The sequence below is a fragment of the Phalacrocorax aristotelis genome, chromosome 6, assembly GCF_949628215.1.
Source record: "Phalacrocorax aristotelis chromosome 6, bGulAri2.1, whole genome shotgun sequence".
Classification (NCBI taxonomy): domain Eukaryota; kingdom Metazoa; phylum Chordata; class Aves; order Suliformes; family Phalacrocoracidae; genus Phalacrocorax; species Phalacrocorax aristotelis.
In genome coordinates this window covers 33715968-33733903 of record NC_134281.1, presented here as the reverse complement: position 1 = coordinate 33733903, position 17936 = coordinate 33715968, and the positions used below count along the sequence as shown (strand labels likewise).

Genomic DNA, 17936 nt, shown 5'->3' with positions numbered 1-17936 from the left:
GCTGCCGGAAGCGCGAGTAGGCGGCGACGCTGTGAGGAAGGGAGCGGCCGGCGGGGCCCAGGCGGCGTCCCCCGTCCGTCCCCCTCGTCCGTCCGTCCCCCCGCCCCGGGCTGGCGGAGAGCAGGTGGGGAAGAGGTGTTTGGGGGAGTGGCCGGGACGGGAGGCAGCGGGGGCTCATGGTGGAGGCCGTCCTTGGAGGGCTGAGGGGGCCGGGGGGCGGCGGTGCGTGGGGGTGGCCGGGGTTCCCTTCCTGGGGCGACGGTGGTCCCGGTGCCGGCGGGCTCGCTGCTGTCGGGGGTCGGGGCTGCTGGGCCGCGGCACGGCCACCTTGTGTCCCCCCGCTCCGGCCCGGGCCTACTCGGGCTGCGGCCGGTTGCTCGGGACGGGCCCGGCTCAGCCAGCGGTGCCGCCGCCCGCCCCGTGGCAGCTCGCAGGGACGGTATGCGGTGGGGGCAAAAAGCTCGCTTTTCCAGGAAAAAAAAAAAGTCAAATGCCGCATTGGGGCTGTAGCTGAGCGCGGCGTAGGCAGCGGCGTTGCTCCCGGCGCTTCTCGGGGACCCCGCAGCGTTACCACGTCCGCGCTTTCCCAGTGCCTGGTTGTCCAGGGTTGAACCGTCCTTGGGGAGCTGCAGTCAAACCGCGCTTCCTTTCCCGGAGAGGCTGTTGCCTATCGATCGCCCGCCTGTCCGCGCCCGCGGCACCGCCGGCGCAAGGTGCCCGCTGCTTGCTGCGCGTTTGTAGTCGCCGTGCTGGGAAATCTCCGCCTTCGGGAGCGAAGCACCCGCCAGCTCCGACAGCGGCTTCCAGGAGGCTCTGCTGGCGTGGGAGGCGGCGGGCAGGGCGAGCGGGAAGCCGGGCTGTGGAGTGACCGGGCTTAGCGCATGTGTTTCAGGTGGGCACCTCGTACGTGGGGTGTCACCACCCCACAAATAAACTAACGTCACTTACGGTAGCAACCCCCAATTGTTCGTAACTACCAGTCCCTCTGTTGTTGTCTGCTGGGCTCGTCTCCATCTCAAGGTGCGTTTTGCGTTGCATCTAATGTTCGTGTTTATAGTTTATTGAAAATAAGATGTTAAAGGGTCATAATGTGGGTAATGCTCTTGACGCACAAAGCATATGTGGTCCTTCCACAGTGTAGCTGTGTGACTGGCGTGTATTTTAGCGTCGGAAGAATTCCTCATGGGTTTTAGCCACACCTAGGCAAACACCTTTGCAGATGCTTTTGCCTGCTGGAGTTTCAATAGCATGTTTTGGAGTGCTGTGAAAAAGAGAAGAAACCAAGTGATAGTTTTGCAAAGATGCTGCGTTCCGGAAAAGCATGGCTCGTGGTTCCACAGGCTGCTGTCGCACCTTGGTTGTTCGAAGCCATTTGCTTGAGGGTGGTCGGCGTTTGATACCGAGAGCTGCGGGGCTCCTCCTGAGAGGCGGTTACCTGGAGCGGGGGATGCGTCTTTGGGGCTGGTCATCGCGCAGCAGCACTCGATTAGGTCACAGTTATTTGAATGACTCTGATGTTACAATATTTCTGAACTGTGGGCGTCCCTGAAGCCAAATTTGTAACCGGTGAGTATGTCCATACATATTTGGAGGAATGCAAGGCACTAGGTCAGTTCAGATACTTTCACCTCTCCTGTGCAAAACATGACTGAGAAATAGTCGCAGAAGAGCTAGCAAACAAAGCAAAGCTGAAGGCAGTGGAGAATGCAGATAAATTCTGCACCAGAAGGAGCAGCAGTGCCACGGCATGCAGGTGTGGAAGGTTGACCTGGGGCAAACCAGAGCCGAGCTCCCAGGGACCGGCTGGAGAGAAAGCCCTTCCACCTCGGGGCAGCCCGAATCCTTTTATGCCAAGGAGTTCACAGGAAAAGTCCTTTTTAGAAATATGTGTAACTGCTGCATGCTGCTTCCCTTTCACCTCTTAGCTCCTCTGAGTAGTGCTGGGAAGCTGCAGTTTCAACTTCTATGGCTTTCCCTTTATTTATTGAAGGTCACATTAAAGGAATTGGCACTGAAGTGATGCAGATCTATCCCTGACACTACCGGGAAGAGAATGGCAGCAAGTTGCATTTTCTGAAGGTAATTTAGTGTTAGATTTTAGGTGGGGGCAGGACACACGAGCTCAAAAAAAAACCAACGCAATTTCAGACTGTGGTGGTTGTTGTAGATGCACTTGGTATGTTCTGAAGGGTTGAGGTCTGTTCACATCAAACCGTAAAGAGCTGTAATGTGATCATATCTATATCGGTATATATATATGGATGTATAGATATCCATATCTAATGTGTTCGTAGTGTTCATTCCTCCCAGCAAGAAGCACATCTAGGGTTGTAGCTACCTGTTTGTTACAGAACAGTTAGCTGACAAAGGTGATTAAATGACCCATGACGCAGGATTTGTATGAAGTCTATTAAAAAGGCAACATTCTGCTCTTTCCCAAAGCTCATGCTGTCTAGTGGGCTGTGCAATTGGCATATTTACATTTAATAAAAACATCAGATCATAACATGTTTAAATATAGGGCACTTTGGGGAAGGGGGCGTTATCATTTAGATAACTCATTCTTAACAGAAACAGTGAAAGGCCAGGGAACTATAACAGACCAGCTCTCCAAAAGGCCCCCAGCACCACTGACCTTACAGCTCCTGGGAGGGCTTAAATGCGAGACAGGGGAGAGGGGCCAGAAGAGCAGCTTTGCTGGAACGGCTCTGTCGGGGAGCTGAGACACCCCCATGCTGCTGCCCTCCTAAAGCCTCAGGTCACGGCTGGAAACAGCCACTGTAAAGTGATTCTCCAGTTGCAAAAAATGCTTGGGCGTGGGCATTTTTTTCCCCCACTTTTCCTGCAAACTGTGGTTTTGCTCTCTCCTTCTCTCATTACTGAAGATCATTTGCTAACTTCTGTAGCCAGACTGGTATTCGGGGTCTCGCCTGCTGCCTGCAACCACAAGCCTGATTACAGAGCATATGCGTAGTTAGTGTTTTCTAAAAGAGCCTCTGCAATCAGCGTGTTTGTTTTACCAGTTTTGCATGCAAGGAAGCAGCACAAAAATCTGTGTCAGCCTCTTCCTGACAGAGTCTGTGGGAGGAAGGAAGGGTTGGCAGGCAGGTGGAATATTTGTCGGATGGAGAGAAAGTAATGGGCCAGGGGGAAGCATGCTGCTGGAGGAGGTTACCTGACTCTAGCTTCACTGAAGTCCTCTGAGGCTTGGAGAATGGAGCAATGCCCACTTTTAAGAAGGCTGGGGGCTCCTTATGCCCTATGGCAGTGGCAGTCACAATTCCTAACTGCTGACTGGGCTTAATCTGCATTAAACCTCTGGAGTAGGTGTCTGCGTGACCAGGGGGTATTGGTGGATCCTGGTTTTGGTGGATTACTGGTTTGGTAGCCAGGTGAAGGACTAGTTGTGGGCACCATACTGTCCGTTCATCTGTGCAGCAGAGCTGGTGACGTCTGGTGGCAGTGCTGACACAGGTGCCAGCACAGTCCCAGCTCCACAGCTAGAGAGCTGCTTGCCTGCTGATCTGAACCGTTTCATGGACACTTGGTTTCCATTACAATGGACGGGGCTTTTATTCTTGTCCTTAAACTGAAGGAGAGGATGCTGGCAGGAGGAGGTTCTTCATGGCTGTCTCATGCTTTTCAGAAAATGCTCTGAAGGTGAACTGGATGGTACCTGCCAGAACTGAATCTGTCAGAAAAAAATCTTCCTTCACCCAAAGGCCTGTTTGTCATCAAAAGGGAACCTCTACAACGGCTGAACTCTGCAAGCGATGGGCTCAGAGAACAGTGCTTTAAAGAGCTATGCACTGGAAGAGCCGCCGTTCACACTGCCAACTGGACACACGATTTATCCAGCTGTGCTACAAGATGGCAGACTTGCTTCAGTCTTTGTGTACAAGCGAGAGAATGAAGATAAGGTTAATAAAGCTGCCAAGGTACTGTAGAGAGTGTGCCTGGGACAGACTTGTCAGAGCTGTCCCTCCTTTTCCTTGGAGGGGTGGGAATCAGTTAATGGGGGTCAAGCCCTTGGGGGGAGTAAGGGCAGGAGAAAAGGTCGAAGTGGACCCTGGCCGCAAACAGCTGCCAGGCAGGGAGGAAGAAGATGGTGGGCAGATGGCAAAGTTCACCGTGCACTGAACGTGAGCGGTGGTGGGAAGCAACGTTCAGATAGCAATACCTGCATCCATTTGCAGAGTAGTGGCCGCCTCCTGCAGAATTAAGTCAGAGAGTCTTTCTTAGGTGGCCCCTACCCAAAATACTGTGTTTGTTCTGTGTGAGGCTTTATCTCGATGTGTTACAAAGGGTGCTGCAATGAGTGAGCGAGTGTGCCGAGCGCGTGGTGAGGAGCAGGGATGGGCTATCTAAATGTAAGCAGAAAAGAACAAGGCTAAGCTCTGCAGCCAGAAGAGTTGCCTTGGGTGAGATTTAACAGATGTCTTTGTTTCTGGAAGCACCTGAAAACCTTGCGCCACCCTTGCCTTCTGCGCTTCCTCTCTTGTACTGTGGAAGCAAATGGGATCCACCTGGTTACAGAACGTGTGAAGCCTTTGGAGATGGTCCTGGAGTCACTCTCTTCTGCGGAAATCTGCGCAGGGATCTATGACGTATTGCTGGCACTCATCTTCCTCCATGACAGGGTAGGTACCACCAGCAGCAGTCGTCAGGCTTTGGTGGGAGCCAGATGAAATGTGACAGGAGAGCATTGTACCAGGGCTTGCTGGGATGACTGTCTCATTCCTGGTTCCTCACAATAAAACAGATCTACACCCCATAGCTCTTTTAGGCTGAAACCACTAAAAACATCAGCTGCTTTGTAGGAGGAAGGGTAGTGGAAAACACTGTGGGTTTTGGAAGCAAGGGAGCAGATCTCAGTTCATGAATTGATACCTGCTCTCAGTGCTTCTTACTTCAGGGAATTGGGGTTGCTCGGCTTTGGCATTTATTTACAGCTGTTGCCATGTGTCAGAGATTGGTGTCATCCCTTCCGCTGTTCTGGCACAGTGTGTTAGTCCAGGACTGCAGTTGAATCCCAGCTCAGACTATAGCTTTTGGGCTTTGTGTTCATAGTTGGAGCTCTTCTCTGGAATTACAGTTGTGTTGCAAGGGCTGTGACAATTAGAGCTCTGTCTGCCCCAAAACCCCAGCCCTTCAGCCTGATACTTGCTAGTCATCTGCAAAATCCCGAAGGACCTTCAGAATTATGTGCTTTTTGGCAGCTTTTCCTCAGCTCCTTGCAGCACCTAATTAGTGCTGATTAAGATTTTAGGTCTTCATCTATCCCCAAGTCTGTGATCTTGGTTTTTTTTTAATGTTTTAGGGAAACCTAACGCATAACAATGTCTGTTTATCATCTGTGTTTGTAAGTGAGGATGGGCACTGGAAACTGGGAGGAATGGAAACAGTCTGTAACTTCAATGAAGCCACCCCAGAGGTAAGAGCCAAGCAAAGCACACCCTCCGATGCCTGGGGGGCAGCTTCTGGCCTGCCAGAGCTGGCCATCTATGGATGTGAAGGCCCAAGTCCCTGCAGTTACTTGAATTTACTGTTAAGTGTGCTGGCTCACTTCCAGCTCTGACCTGAATCTTTGCTCTAAGAACACCGTAGCTATAAACTACAATGTCTATGCAAACAGAAATTAACTCCCCACTAGCCAAAAAGCAGCTGCTTTTCTAAAGGAGACTGCTGGCTGGAGGGTAGGCTAAGACTGGGGAGAATGAGAAATATTGGCTTCTCTGGGCTGATTTAAAAACAAACTGGGGGAAGAAAAAAGCTTTAGTGCGAAGCAGGAAGATCCAGGTTGAAATTAATCAGTAAGAAAAATATTCAAATGACTCCTTAGCTTTTGCTGCTGGCATCTTCATTGCTTGTTTACTGGCCTTAGCAGAAAAATTCCTGGTTTGATTCCTGCTGCATGCTATGCAGAGTCATTGCTGCAGCCTGGCGCTCTGTCATAAATGTATATTGCCTTTTCTCCCAGAGGATCCACAAATCCTTCACAGTCATATTGGGTGTCCCTGGCATGTATCACCTTTCAGAAGGGATCAGGCAGACACACAACTGGTGTGCGTGGTGGTGCACAACAATGTAAAGAGCACGGCAGTAAAACCTGACTGCTAAAGCTCCTAAAATCTTCTCCCTGTCCAGATGGATCAGGTGGGATGATAGGACCGAGGACTAAGGGGGCGAGTTGGCTGTGATGCCCTGAAGTTGCTTTCCGTCAGCTTGGTGCTTCACACCTGGTGCATTTGTGCTTCCCCTCTGGCAGGGCGAGGCGCAGCCTCCCCCGGGTGCCAGCTGAAGGGGCAGGGGCAGACCTCCCGCCAGATGCTCAGCTCTGGCCCTCGGAGCCAGCCTGCTCCTGCCGCTTCTGAGAGAAGTGATCGAGGCAGCTCATGTCTCCCCTTTTCTCCTTCCAGTTCCTCTGTCATGTCAAGTCAGTACGAGACCAGTCGTGCATCCCTTGCGAGGAGCTGGTGAGTAACATTGCCTGCTGGATGATCTTGCTGGCAACAAATAAAAGTGCGATGTTTGAGAAATAGTTTTCATTCACATATTTTATTTCCTTATGCCTGAATGGGAGGAATTGGCTGTTGGACAAAGCCAGGGTTTACTTTCTTCCTTTTTTTCCGCCTTCCCTCCCATCCTTGGTTTGGGGATGGTGTCAGACAAAGGGAAGTGAAATTCTGAATGAGGAGTGGTGGGACAGCAGGTTGTCGTAATATTTTTTCAAACACTTTGTGTTGCAACTTTAATGCTTCTAAATCACCAAAGCCTGGCAAAAATTAGAGTAGTTGCTGAGTTTGCCCAGGTCACTGTGGTCACACGATCATGTAACTCTCACGTGCAACAACCTATTTTCTTCACTTGTTAGTCACCCTCTATTTATAAGTTGCTTATCTTAAAGGAGCACTCGCTTTCTCTCTAATTACACCTGTTTCCGTAGAAATGCTGGAAGTTGTTGCCTTGCAGTTGCTGCGTGCATTCAGGGGGGAATTGTTTCATCGTGATGTAGTTGCTCCTGTGGGTTATAAATTCCCCAATGGAGGTTTTCTTGACATCATATTCTACTTGTAGAGTACTTAGTATGGCTTTGGTGCTGTAAGAAGAACTGGAGAGTGTATATCGCAGGGGGTGGGAATAGAGATTTGTGAAAACTACCAAGTATTTCATAAACTCCTGCTTTGATGATATTTTTGGGTTTGGGGACTTTTTTCAGACTGCAGATTTCAAAATTCTGCCCAACAGCTATGGGCACGCGAGGGATGCCTACGCATTTGGAACAATGGCTGAAAATCTCCTGACAGTCCTAAAAGATCAGGGTGAGGAATGACACGTTTGTTTTGCTATTGATCAGCGTCTCTTGCTTATTCCTTGCCCATGTCAACTGAGCCATTTGCCTTTTGTTGCAGCTGGCAGATGTGCTATAGGTTGGGTGGCCATTGCTGTTCTTCATGTTTGCTAGGTTAAAATACAGGTTTCAGCTTCTCCTGTGTTCCCCTCTTCCCACATTTGAGCGTGGTCAGGTGTGGCTGGAGGTCACCAGCCCACATAATATGAGCACTCCCACAACTGCTCTGACGCGGTCGAAGGTTCACTTGCTCCTGCCCCACCAGCCGCTTCTTGAGGGTTATGGACACGGGTGCGTGGATGCTGCATACCACAGTGGAGCAGGGTCTGCTGGCTTCTAGCAGGGAGGGAGCAGGAAGCTTCTCAGGGAACAGTAGCACCCCTCGGTGCCCCAGTAGCCAAGAAGCCTAGGGAGAGAAATGGAAATGCTATTTTTCCTTCATTTAGGGACATTTATGAGCAATTTTGCTATCAAATAGAGCTTCTAAAAATAAGTTTTTGGGAGGGTGGAGGACTCCTCAACATAGCTTGTTCAGGGTTGAGAGAGAAATCTAACTGCAGGTGCTCTGGATTTCAGTTTCAGCAGATATTCTCTCCAGCTTTCAGCAAACCTTGCACAGTACGCTGCTGAATCCAGATCCAAAGTGTCGTCCACCACTGTCCAGCTTATTGTGTCACGAGTTCTTCAGGTAGGGAAAGGAATATCCTGGCCCCTCTTGGTATGTCTTGATACTGCAAACATGTTAATTTTGTGAAGGTGTGTTACTTATCAGATGGGAAGCAAAGACTTAATCCCTACCTCTTACAGGGATCTCTGGCAAAGAGGCTCCTTAAGCTGAAAGCATTTTCAGCCTTCCAAATGAGGTGCTGAACTAGCAGTTGCGACAGATGTGTGTCCCTCAGTCACATGCAGTCAGTTGGATCTTCCCAAGCTCATGGGAGGTGGTGGGAAATGCTCTAGCAAATAAAACGCTGAGCGATACTGCTGGAGCAAAGCAGGCTCCAAGGTAATCTGCACAGAGCTGCATCTGCTGGCACCTGAGTGCTTCTCTGGGTGATGGCATTTGTGTAGGGTGGCACTTCATTCTGCTAACTGCCCCAGGAAGGTGGCCAGAGGTGGCCGATGCCACGTTGCCCAGGTCTCCCTGTGAATTGCTGACGTCAAACTGCAGCGCTGTGCAGGCGCAGCTGTCAGGTAACTGGTCACACCTCCATGCTGGCGTTCTTGGTGCACCAGCGTTTGACTTGTACCCCTCTGTCAAGTTTTCTCTGCTAAATGAAGGACAGGGATTTGCAGTCCCCGTTGTGGGTTGTTTAAGCATTGATAAGGATCACACTTAACAGCCTACGTTTTTGTGCTTAGGAATGATTTTCTGGAAGTTGTGAATTTTCTGAAGACCTTAACACTAAAGTCTGAGGAGGAAAAAACTGAATTTTTCAAGTAAGTGAAGGAACTATAATCCGGAAGCTTCTTATTTCAGAAATACTTCTGCTGAATGGGATGTGGGGGCACCTGGGAAGGCTAGGGGCTGGAGAGGTTGTTCCTCAGGTGCCAGATTTTGATTGCTTCGGCCGAACGTTGTTTGCTCTGTAATATTTTGGGTACTCCAGCCAAAGTAACAATCACATCAGAGAGGAAACTCCTCACTCCCTCCTTTCCCAGTTGCTTGTTGTGAATGGTTTAGTGGTTGGGAGGAGCGGTACATGCTGGGCTCTGCATTGTTCTGATACTCACCAGACTCCGCAGTGAGGCTGCGCACGGCCGTACGGACAGCAGTGTTTTTAACCTGCTACAGAGCAATTGCTGTCACTGGAGAATCAGTCAGAAAACACTGTAGTGACACGCGTCACTTCAGGGGTGCTTTTCTGAATGCCATCATCTTGTAGGCAGCTGAGTCGAACCTCCTGCAGGGGCAAGTACAGAAGCTTTCCCAGGAGTACAGGGATATGAAAAGGAAATAATTTTTCCATTGTCCATGTTCTAATTGAGTTAATGCACTTCATGGAGCATAATGCTGATGTTATTAGCAGTAGTTAAATTATTCAGGTTCTCTTCCACCCGCTTTAGCACTGTCCTGTCTCCCACTGCACCACAGCCAGGCAGGGATCATTTGTAAAGCCTGTTTGTGTGCTGTAGAGGGGCAAGTGTGGCCGAACAGCTCATCCACTCAAGCTCTGGTGAACAGTTCCTCACTGGAGCTGCCCTGGGGTCCTGCTGCTTTACACACAGGCTGTCCACTTGCCCAGTTTCAAAATACTCTAAAACACAAGAGGACATCTTGTAATGTGCTAGCAAAAAAGAATCTTTCCCTCACTTTGTTCTTAGAAGTAGCTTTATTTTAGATGTGACACTGCAAAAAAGTGAAACCCTAGCACCAGGCTCCTCTTGAGGCTGAAAATTTCTCCCATTTAGGCAGATCTTGTAAACTGCTAATGAGACAGCTCTCAATAAGGCATGTTGGGTGAATTAATCTTGTGGTGCCCGCCCTTTCTGGGTAAAGCTGTTGTCTATAATGGATGTCTCAGCTGCAGTTGTGCAGCATCTGCAGGAAATCCTATTGTCATGGTCCCCAAGAAGTTTTCTCTAAGGGAAGCTTCCATGCAGTCATGGCATTGTCTGGGCCTGAAAAAGTGAGAAGCTGAATTTTGATTTCTTTTTCCATATAAAGGAGCCTGGCTGTTCTTACAGAGCTATCCTCTTGCCTGGTTTATACTTCTGTGGTCACTGTCAGTTGCAACACTGGTTTGATTTCACTAGTTTGAGACTAAGTAGAGCAAAGAGGAGCAGAAAGGGGATCTTAGCAGGAACATTCAGAATGGTTCCCACCATCTGTGTAACAGCAGTGTTTACTGGGGGAGGGAACAAATACCATGTTTAAAGATATGGCAGTGTCGCTCCTTTATCAGGCAGAGGGGCTTTCACAGCTTGTGCACTATTGCTTCTACATCTCCAAACCTAGAGAAAAGCAGTAATTGTTACTGGTATTTTAAAAATTAAAATCTTACGAAGAGCAGCTGCACAGAGTAAAATTTTGTTACTTAAAGAAATAAACCCAACCCATGCTCTGTTGGCCACCTCTAAAATCTATTAGATGGAAGTGGTTTCAAAATGCAAGGGAAGCTTCCCTTGCATAGTGGGTAGAGCAGCCAACAGAGTGTGGCATTTCATGGGAGGAACCAGCTGTGAGGCAGTTTGATGCCACAGCAATGGGCAGCTTCTCAGAGGGGGAAGCCTTCATAAGCCAGCTGCAGGCACAGCACTGCTTCTGGAGGTGCTCGTGACAGCCTGTAATCCAGGTGTGGGGTTTTATAGGATGTGTCTCTGGCTCCTGCTTTGTGTTATTGCTGCCTGAAAGCCTCAGGCAGGGGCAGAGCCTTGTCCTAGGTTAGTGTGCATGCAGAGTGACAGGCTGTGATGGGACTTTGTCTCTAGGCAATGAGTCAGGCACCAAAAAGGGGGAAAGCAATATTAAGGGAAACAGTTGTAAATGCATGGAAGGCTGCCTTGCTATTAATTGCTCTGTCTTGGAACACAGATTCCTGCTGGACAGGGTGGCCGGCTTGTCAGAGGAGCTGATAGCATCACGGCTGGTGCCTCTTCTACTCAATCAGCTTGTGTTTGCAGAACCTGTAGCTGTCAAGAGTTTTCTTCCTCATCTGCTGGGTCCAAAGAAAGGTGACCTTTAAGTACTTTCTCACTTCAGAATTATTACTGACAAGTTTGGAATGAATTCAGAGCAGTCGTTCCATTGAATCAAGGGAATAGCGGTGTTTGTTTAACCAGAGCGAATACTGTATCATACAGAATTGGAAAGGACAGTTATGTGTGGTTCCCCATTTGCAGTACTTCCCACTGCTCTGCTGATGGTGGGAAGAGAATCAGGAATTGCCTCGGGCCTTTCCCAGGTTTACATGTTATTCCACCGGCCCACCTCCGGCTTTCTCAGTGGCTCACTGCAGATCCCTCTTCTCACCTTTCCCCTACCCTCCCTGCCCTTTTTTCTTCTGCCGCTGCACTCCCTCTCCTGTAAGGGTGCTCAATCTCTTCTCCTTTCCTCTGCAAGAGGTGTGCAGCATGTCTTGCTGGATCCCCAGCTACCTCTGTCCCTGCTGTTTGCCTCCCCTCTCTTACAAGTTTTTCCTAAATAGCTGCTGGTGTTTCAGCCAAGCAATAGCTGTCTTGTGAGTGTTTGACCTTCCATGTTCAGAGCCATTGCTGTTGACCAACGGACACTGGCACTGCTGCCTCTCCTCTCTCCCGTCTCTGACATCCCAAGCAAGCTGTGTTGGCAGCTGATGAAGAATCAGACCTGGCAGTGGGGTGTCACTGTCATCATCGCCTATGATGGTTTCTCAGGGCGTAGCTTTTGGGTGGGCTGTCTCTCGTTGCTGAGGCAGCCTTTTCCCATCTTCACCTCCCTTCCTTAGAGCAAACTGGAGAAAGCCAGACCAGCTGCCTCCTGTCACCAGCCTTGTTCCAGACACACGTCATCCCCGTGCTGCTGAAGCTATTTGAGGTTCACGAGGAGCACGTTCGAATGGTGTTGCTGTCTCACATTCATGCCTACGCAGAGCTGTTCTCTCGGGAGGAGTTGAAAAACATCATATTGCCGCAGGTTAAGGAGAGCAAAACAACATGCGCTATACCCTAGAATATGGGATTTCTACTGCTCGGGTTGGTTCTTAGCTTAAAGTTAGGGTCTCATAGTGCTGGTTGCAAAGAGACAGTTTGCAACCTCCTTTCTACGCAAGCCCTAACCCTTACACCCCCACCCTGATCTAGAGTGCTGGTTTTGTTAAACCTGATGCCCTCTGTCACACACGCTGCTTGTGCCGATACCTGTTGGCCCTGACTGACAGCCTCACAAGAAGAGACTCTGTTTCACCCAGAGCTGTCAAGAGCAGAGCTATGACCGGCCTAAGCCCACGGTGCCGTGGCGTTAGGGTCCAGTGCTCACCAGGATCACCCACCCTTGTAACACAAAGTGGAAGGCTGATTGCATGCTACAGAGTAACGTCCAGTATCTGCTGAGAGCTGTGGGAGATTGTAGAAATTAAATGAGCTGCAAATGTAACATTTAAAGGAGAGAAAAGTGAAAAAGCAGAGTTTTCTGTTCTCGGTAATGTTATCGTGTTCTTGGTGTAGGTATTGCTGGGCCTTCGAGATACCAGTGACTCTATTGTTGCGATAACGCTGCACAGCTTGGCAGTTCTCGTCTCCCTGCTTGGACCCGAAGTAGTTGTAGGTGGAGAAAGAACAAAGATTTTCAAAAGCTCCGCACCAAGTTTCATGAAAACTGCTGATCTCTCCCCAGAAGGTAAAAGATACGGTCAGAGTGCTCTCAGGGTTCTTGCCTGTTCTGTCCAAGCAACATGGGCAGAATTTCTTGGATGGTTAATCTGTTGCTGTTGACAGGTTAACTGGAAAAAAAGCTAATTTGCAGCTAAACTTCAATTCTAAAGCAGGTGCTGTTTGCAGACACAGAATTGATTTCAGAAGAAGAGTTATATAAAAGTATTTTAAATATAGGAAATATATAGAAAAAAATTAAATCTTTGTTTAAGATTCTCTGTAAGTAAAGGAGATTAAGTGTGTGTATTTGTCTTTGGTGGAAGACTTGTACTGCCCTTCTAAAGGACTTATGCACTTATCCAGATAGTTGTTTAATATTGCCTCTGTCCTTCACATTTTTAAAAACAGTAAGTCTCATCCTCTTCCCCTAATTTCTATTCATAGATTGGAAAAGGAATACGAACTTCCGTTTTTTCTCAGCTATCTGGCGGCTTTTCAGCTAATCCAAATGAAGACAATAGTCCCTGCACCTGCTAGATAACTTGGAACCAAGTGTACTGAGGGAAAGCTTTTCTGGATATTCAAACTAAGAATGCTTATAACTGGAGGGAGGAATCAGCATTTGTTCTACTTTAGACATAGAGATACCAAATGAAATGCATGAGAGAGATCAATTTAAGTATAAATGTTTTCTTCCTGACTTGTGTGTACTGACAGCTACCACCCTTTATTAAAATCTGTGGATGGCTCATTGCATTATTTTGTTTTACATTATTTTAGTAGATTATAGTAAATAAACTCCTTTGGATTGCATGCTAAAAACAGGTTTATTTTTCAGAATACATTCAAAATTAGACCTAATTTAACTACTGATTTAACTACTAAACAACAAAAAACCACTGTTGTCCTCAACAGTGAGTGATGACCTACAAAAAACAGTACTAGAGGCAGAACATGTGAGGCTTAATAAGCTGTTTGCTTTAAGTCCCTGAAAGGGTGTACCTTTTAACAAGGGCATTTCTAGGGAGGGTGGGTTCTGCATGTTAATTGCAGTCCTTCCCAGTGCCACAGGCTGTGCCTCTCTGGCTGTGCTGGTAAGCCTGGGCTAGGCTGGCACAGCTGGCTGGGAGCACAGGTGAGCTGTGTGGAAGCAGCCACAGCACTGGCCCCAAGCCATAATGTTCTGGGATGGCAGCAACAGGGCCTCGCACAGCTGAGGCCAGAGCTGGGGATTCACCACCACTGCTGGGGGTATACTGCAGCTCCCAAAATTGAGCTGGAACTAGGTGCTTGCCAAGCTACCGTCACTGGCCCAGGGAAACAAACCTGCCTTGTGCAGCTTCAAAGCATGGCCTGTACTGCCTGCCACCCCATGTCACCTCAGGTGTGATACAAGGGAGACTGTCATGCAGCCTTCAGGGGAGAGCCTCTTGTCCCTGTGAGCTGCTTTGCTCATGCCGAGGCTTAAAGGAGGCTTGTGTAGTCACGTGGGTTTGGTTATGCTTTGAATTGTTGTGACTATCAGTGTTGTGCTTTTTCATTGAGAGGCAGATAACAGAGGATTGGTGATGCTGTGCAGCACAGAATCTGGCATTTCAGATCCAGCCAGGTGGCAGACAGCATTATTTTTTTTTTTTAAGCATCTGTTCTGATTGTAATCAGTTTGTTCATTGTGTCTTTCTCAAAAGAACATAGAAAAAAACTGACCATTTACAGTTGCCCAAACTGTATCGGCAAGAGCTGCAGATGGCAGGAACAGAGGAGCACTGTGTAATGTACAGCTGAAGATGTGCAGCTGTTGCGTTCCTGCCCCAGCCTTCATTCAGTATCACTTGTCAGTGTTGTAAATAAGAACGTTCCAATGCTGTGGGCAGGTTCAACTAAGACTGACAACACACCTTGTGGACCTGGTGTCCTTTCTTTTCTTTTATCCCTGCAGACTCCCCCAGTCATGCTGTAAGCAGTCAGAGAAATCAAACCTCTCGGCCTTTGAAGAACAATTCTAGTGTGTTTCCCATCGCTGGAAATGTACCTGTCAAGAACCTTTCTGTGCGACAAGACAATCCACTGGCTTTAAAGACAGGTAAAACTTTGCCCTAGCTCTTCCTTTTTAGCAATCAAGTGTCCTACAACGGCAATGTTGCTGGAAAAGATATTAATTTTTCCCATGTGCTGGTCTGAAAGAGATTGAGTGAACCAAGGAAGGTAACAGTGAAGGAGTGAGAGTACGACCCTTGACTTCCTACGCAGTAGTTATTTGGGAATCTGATATGCAGAGACTCCTGCCCAGCCAGCCTTGAATTTCTGTTTCCCTGCACAGGTTGTCTGCTGTGCTTTTTCACCCCTCCCACTGCTTGGCAGATACACTAGACTTATAGGTCAGCTCATTCTCTGACCTCAGAAGCTGACTCAGTTTACCTTCAAGGCCTTTTTTCAGTCACGTATTGCTTATCAGCAGTCAGCTTTTATTGCCCCAGGGCTTTGAGATGAATACCCCCTCCTTTGCAAGCAGGAAGGTGTCTGTGCTTTCTAATATGAGAAGAGCTTAGCACTGAAGCAGCTTTCCGCTCAGCATTACTGCCTTATTTCAGTGCCAGTTGCTGCCTGTGATGTCAAGGAGTTTTAGGCACAACTCTGTTCTCTTGAAATGCGCACATGACGCCTTTGTCTTCCACAGGTGAGCAAGACACTCAGTCCCCACCAAACGGAATTCCTGGAAGCATTAATATGCCAGGGAACAGCAGGAGCTCTCTGACTACCTCTGAAAAGCCAGCAGAGGAGTGGCCAGACTGGAGTGAGCCAGAGGAGACAGACACTGAGAAAACTGTGAACATTCAAATTCAGCCCCGAGTGCCACGGGGCAGCATGGGACCTTACTTTGCTGAGCATGATGTAGATGAGAAGCCTTGGGATGACTTTGAGCCCAGCAGCCCTAGTCCTGAACTGCCCTCAGGAAACTGCCTCACTGTGACACAAGCTGATGCAGTTGAAATGCCAAGGCCTCTGCCAGGTGCCCATCAACTGAGCAAAGAATTCAAAAGCCTCAGACCAAGCCCCCCCACAAAGTCCTGTCATGGGAACAGCTGGAGCAAGGACAAGTGGGACCATCAGGAACAACTGGGAGAAACTGTGCTGCCAAAAATGATGTTTCAGGAAAGGTTGAAGTCTTCATCAGAGTCTGGCCTAGGAGACGAATTCACGATAAAAGTGAAGAGGAAACCTGTGCAAGACCCTGAGCTGGACTGGTTTGCTGACATGATCCCAGACATTAAACCTTCTTCTGCTATCTTGATTTTACCTGAAGCGAGGACAGATGCAGTTGTTCCCAGTCATGCTGGTGTAGTGTCCAGCAGAGATGGTGCCTCCCAGAATGTGCTGTTTTCATCCAAATTTGCAGCAGCTGATGTTGTTGAGGTAAGAGGCTAGAGGCAGTGGGGTTTAAATGATTGCACACTTGAGAGGACCCTAACACACATACATAGCACAACACACTGTTGTAGCACCAGCTGGCTCCTTAATCAGGTGGTGGATAACCTGAGGAAGCATCAGCAGCATATGACTGCACAGTGCAGTCTTTACCTCTGAATACAAGATGCTGAACTCTGAATGATGCATCTTATCGGTGGGCTGCCACTGCAGCAGCAGGGCAGCTCTGGTAAGAAACAGGGAATGGACTTAGCTTGTATGCTACTAAAGGCACTAAGGAGTTCTAACTCCTTTTAATTTGTGCTGCTGTCTCCTGGATGCAAAGACACCAGACTACCTTAGGGAGGGTCTTGATTTGTTGTAGGTAAAACAAGGCTGGATCAAACTGCTGAACAGGCACAGCCCCAAGCACAAAGATAGGGGCTTTCAAGCACAGAGGGTGTTCAGGACTCAATGTTGCTCCTGGCTCTCCTAGGAAAACCTAACAGCATTGTAAATAAAGGGCCAGGAAACCACAACCTCTGAATTAGAGCACAACTTTTTAGGTGCTTTGTTTTCATGAAAGAATGGCTGAGATGTTTCTCCATTTCGGAGAACCAGGGAGTTATAAAACTGTCAAAGCAAGCAGGTAAATCCCTCTAGCCCCATCACAGAGACTCCAGAGACTACTCCTGTTTCCTAGGAGGGGATGTAGCACTCCCACCTGAACTCATAACTGTTAGGGAAGAGGTGTTGATTTGAAGTTGTTTCATTAATTCAGCCTCAGGAGAGCTACCACAGGGGTAGCAGGCAGCATGGGGAGAAGAGCCTTGGATGTAAACTGAAGTTGCTTACAACATTTGAAAATGGCACGCTTCATTTTTGAGAAGCACTGTCCTGGTGTCAACCCCATTTTGGGAGGGCATCACTCACTGTAGTGCAGTAGTAGAAGAGCTGTGTCAGTGGACAGGTGAGATCAAACTCAGTGTTAGAAAACAGCAGGACAACAGCTGTTTCCTAGGGCAAAAGACAATCTAGTTTATAGCATCCTGTTCTTGAGGGGAAGTGGTATTGCTACAAACAGTTCTTGCTTTAATTTTTAGGAAAAAAATACAAGAATCTCCCTGTTACTTTGCTCTTTGTCTTTAAGGTGTTTGCTTTTGTAGTTAAAAGTTCATTAAGAGAGAAAGCTGCAACTACTGGCACTTCACGTTTGGTCTTAAGAGGGGCATTTGACATTCTGGATGAATGTATTGCTCTGCCGTGGCAAGCCACAAAGGCTACTGCAGCTGTGCCAAGTACAGAAGTACAGCACACACACCTTAACATTGATAATTTTACATGATTCTAGGCTGAACCTGCAGGCTGGGGTGAAGAAGAGGAGTTGAACTGGGAAGATGATACTAACTGGTAATGGGACTGAAAGAGACAAAGGCAATTTATGGTGTGTTGGATTCTGTAAGAGAAGTTGCTGCTTCCCCAATACAGTGGATAAGTACCTCAGCACTGCTTTTGCCCAAAGGCAGGTACTTGCTGCAGCAGCCAGCAAGATCCTATGGGGCCTGATCTCTTGCAAAGGATACTCCTTTCCAGTCTGTGCCAAAAACTGCAGGGGTGAGGCCTGCATGCTCAAGCAATATGCCCAGCTGTGGTGCATGCTGCTGCTACCAGAAAGAGGAACAGCCTGATGGGTGTGTTGGTGCTGACATGCCACTGGAGCCCAAGAGGGGTGTAAGCGATTGTTCTAGAACTCATCCCTGCTCTGAAAAAAACTGATGAAAATAAATGAAAGTCACACCGAGTTCCTTGGTTAATGTGCCTTTTTTTTTTTCCTTTTTTTTTTTTTTTTGAAAACAACTCTGTAGAAATGGCTTCTTCAGCTAAGAAG

General features: G+C 48.3%; 1 protein-coding gene across 8 annotated transcripts; it reads left to right on the top strand.

Annotated features, from left to right (window-relative positions):
• On the top strand, positions 1-17892 carry SCYL3 (SCY1 like pseudokinase 3). Of its 8 annotated transcripts, none has more exons than XM_075097016.1 (15): positions 4-124; positions 1991-2079; positions 3647-3938; positions 4537-4640; positions 5321-5434; positions 6420-6476; positions 7220-7322; positions 7928-8039; positions 8714-8791; positions 10887-11026; positions 11779-11966; positions 12497-12668; positions 14583-14726; positions 15321-16057; positions 17400-17892. In XM_075097016.1, the coding sequence occupies exons 4-15, from the start codon at positions 4557-4559 to the stop codon at positions 17460-17462; spliced, it is 1992 nt and encodes a 663-aa protein (XP_074953117.1). In that variant the 5' UTR covers positions 4-124; positions 1991-2079; positions 3647-3938; positions 4537-4556; the 3' UTR covers positions 17463-17892. The 8 variants fall into 8 exon arrangements, with proteins under 8 accessions (XP_074953114.1, XP_074953117.1, XP_074953116.1 ...); XM_075097015.1 differs by having other exon boundaries at positions 4455-4640; XM_075097020.1 differs by having other exon boundaries at positions 15-124; positions 4455-4640; positions 5368-5434.
• Positions 17893-17936: the final 44 nt, after the last annotated feature.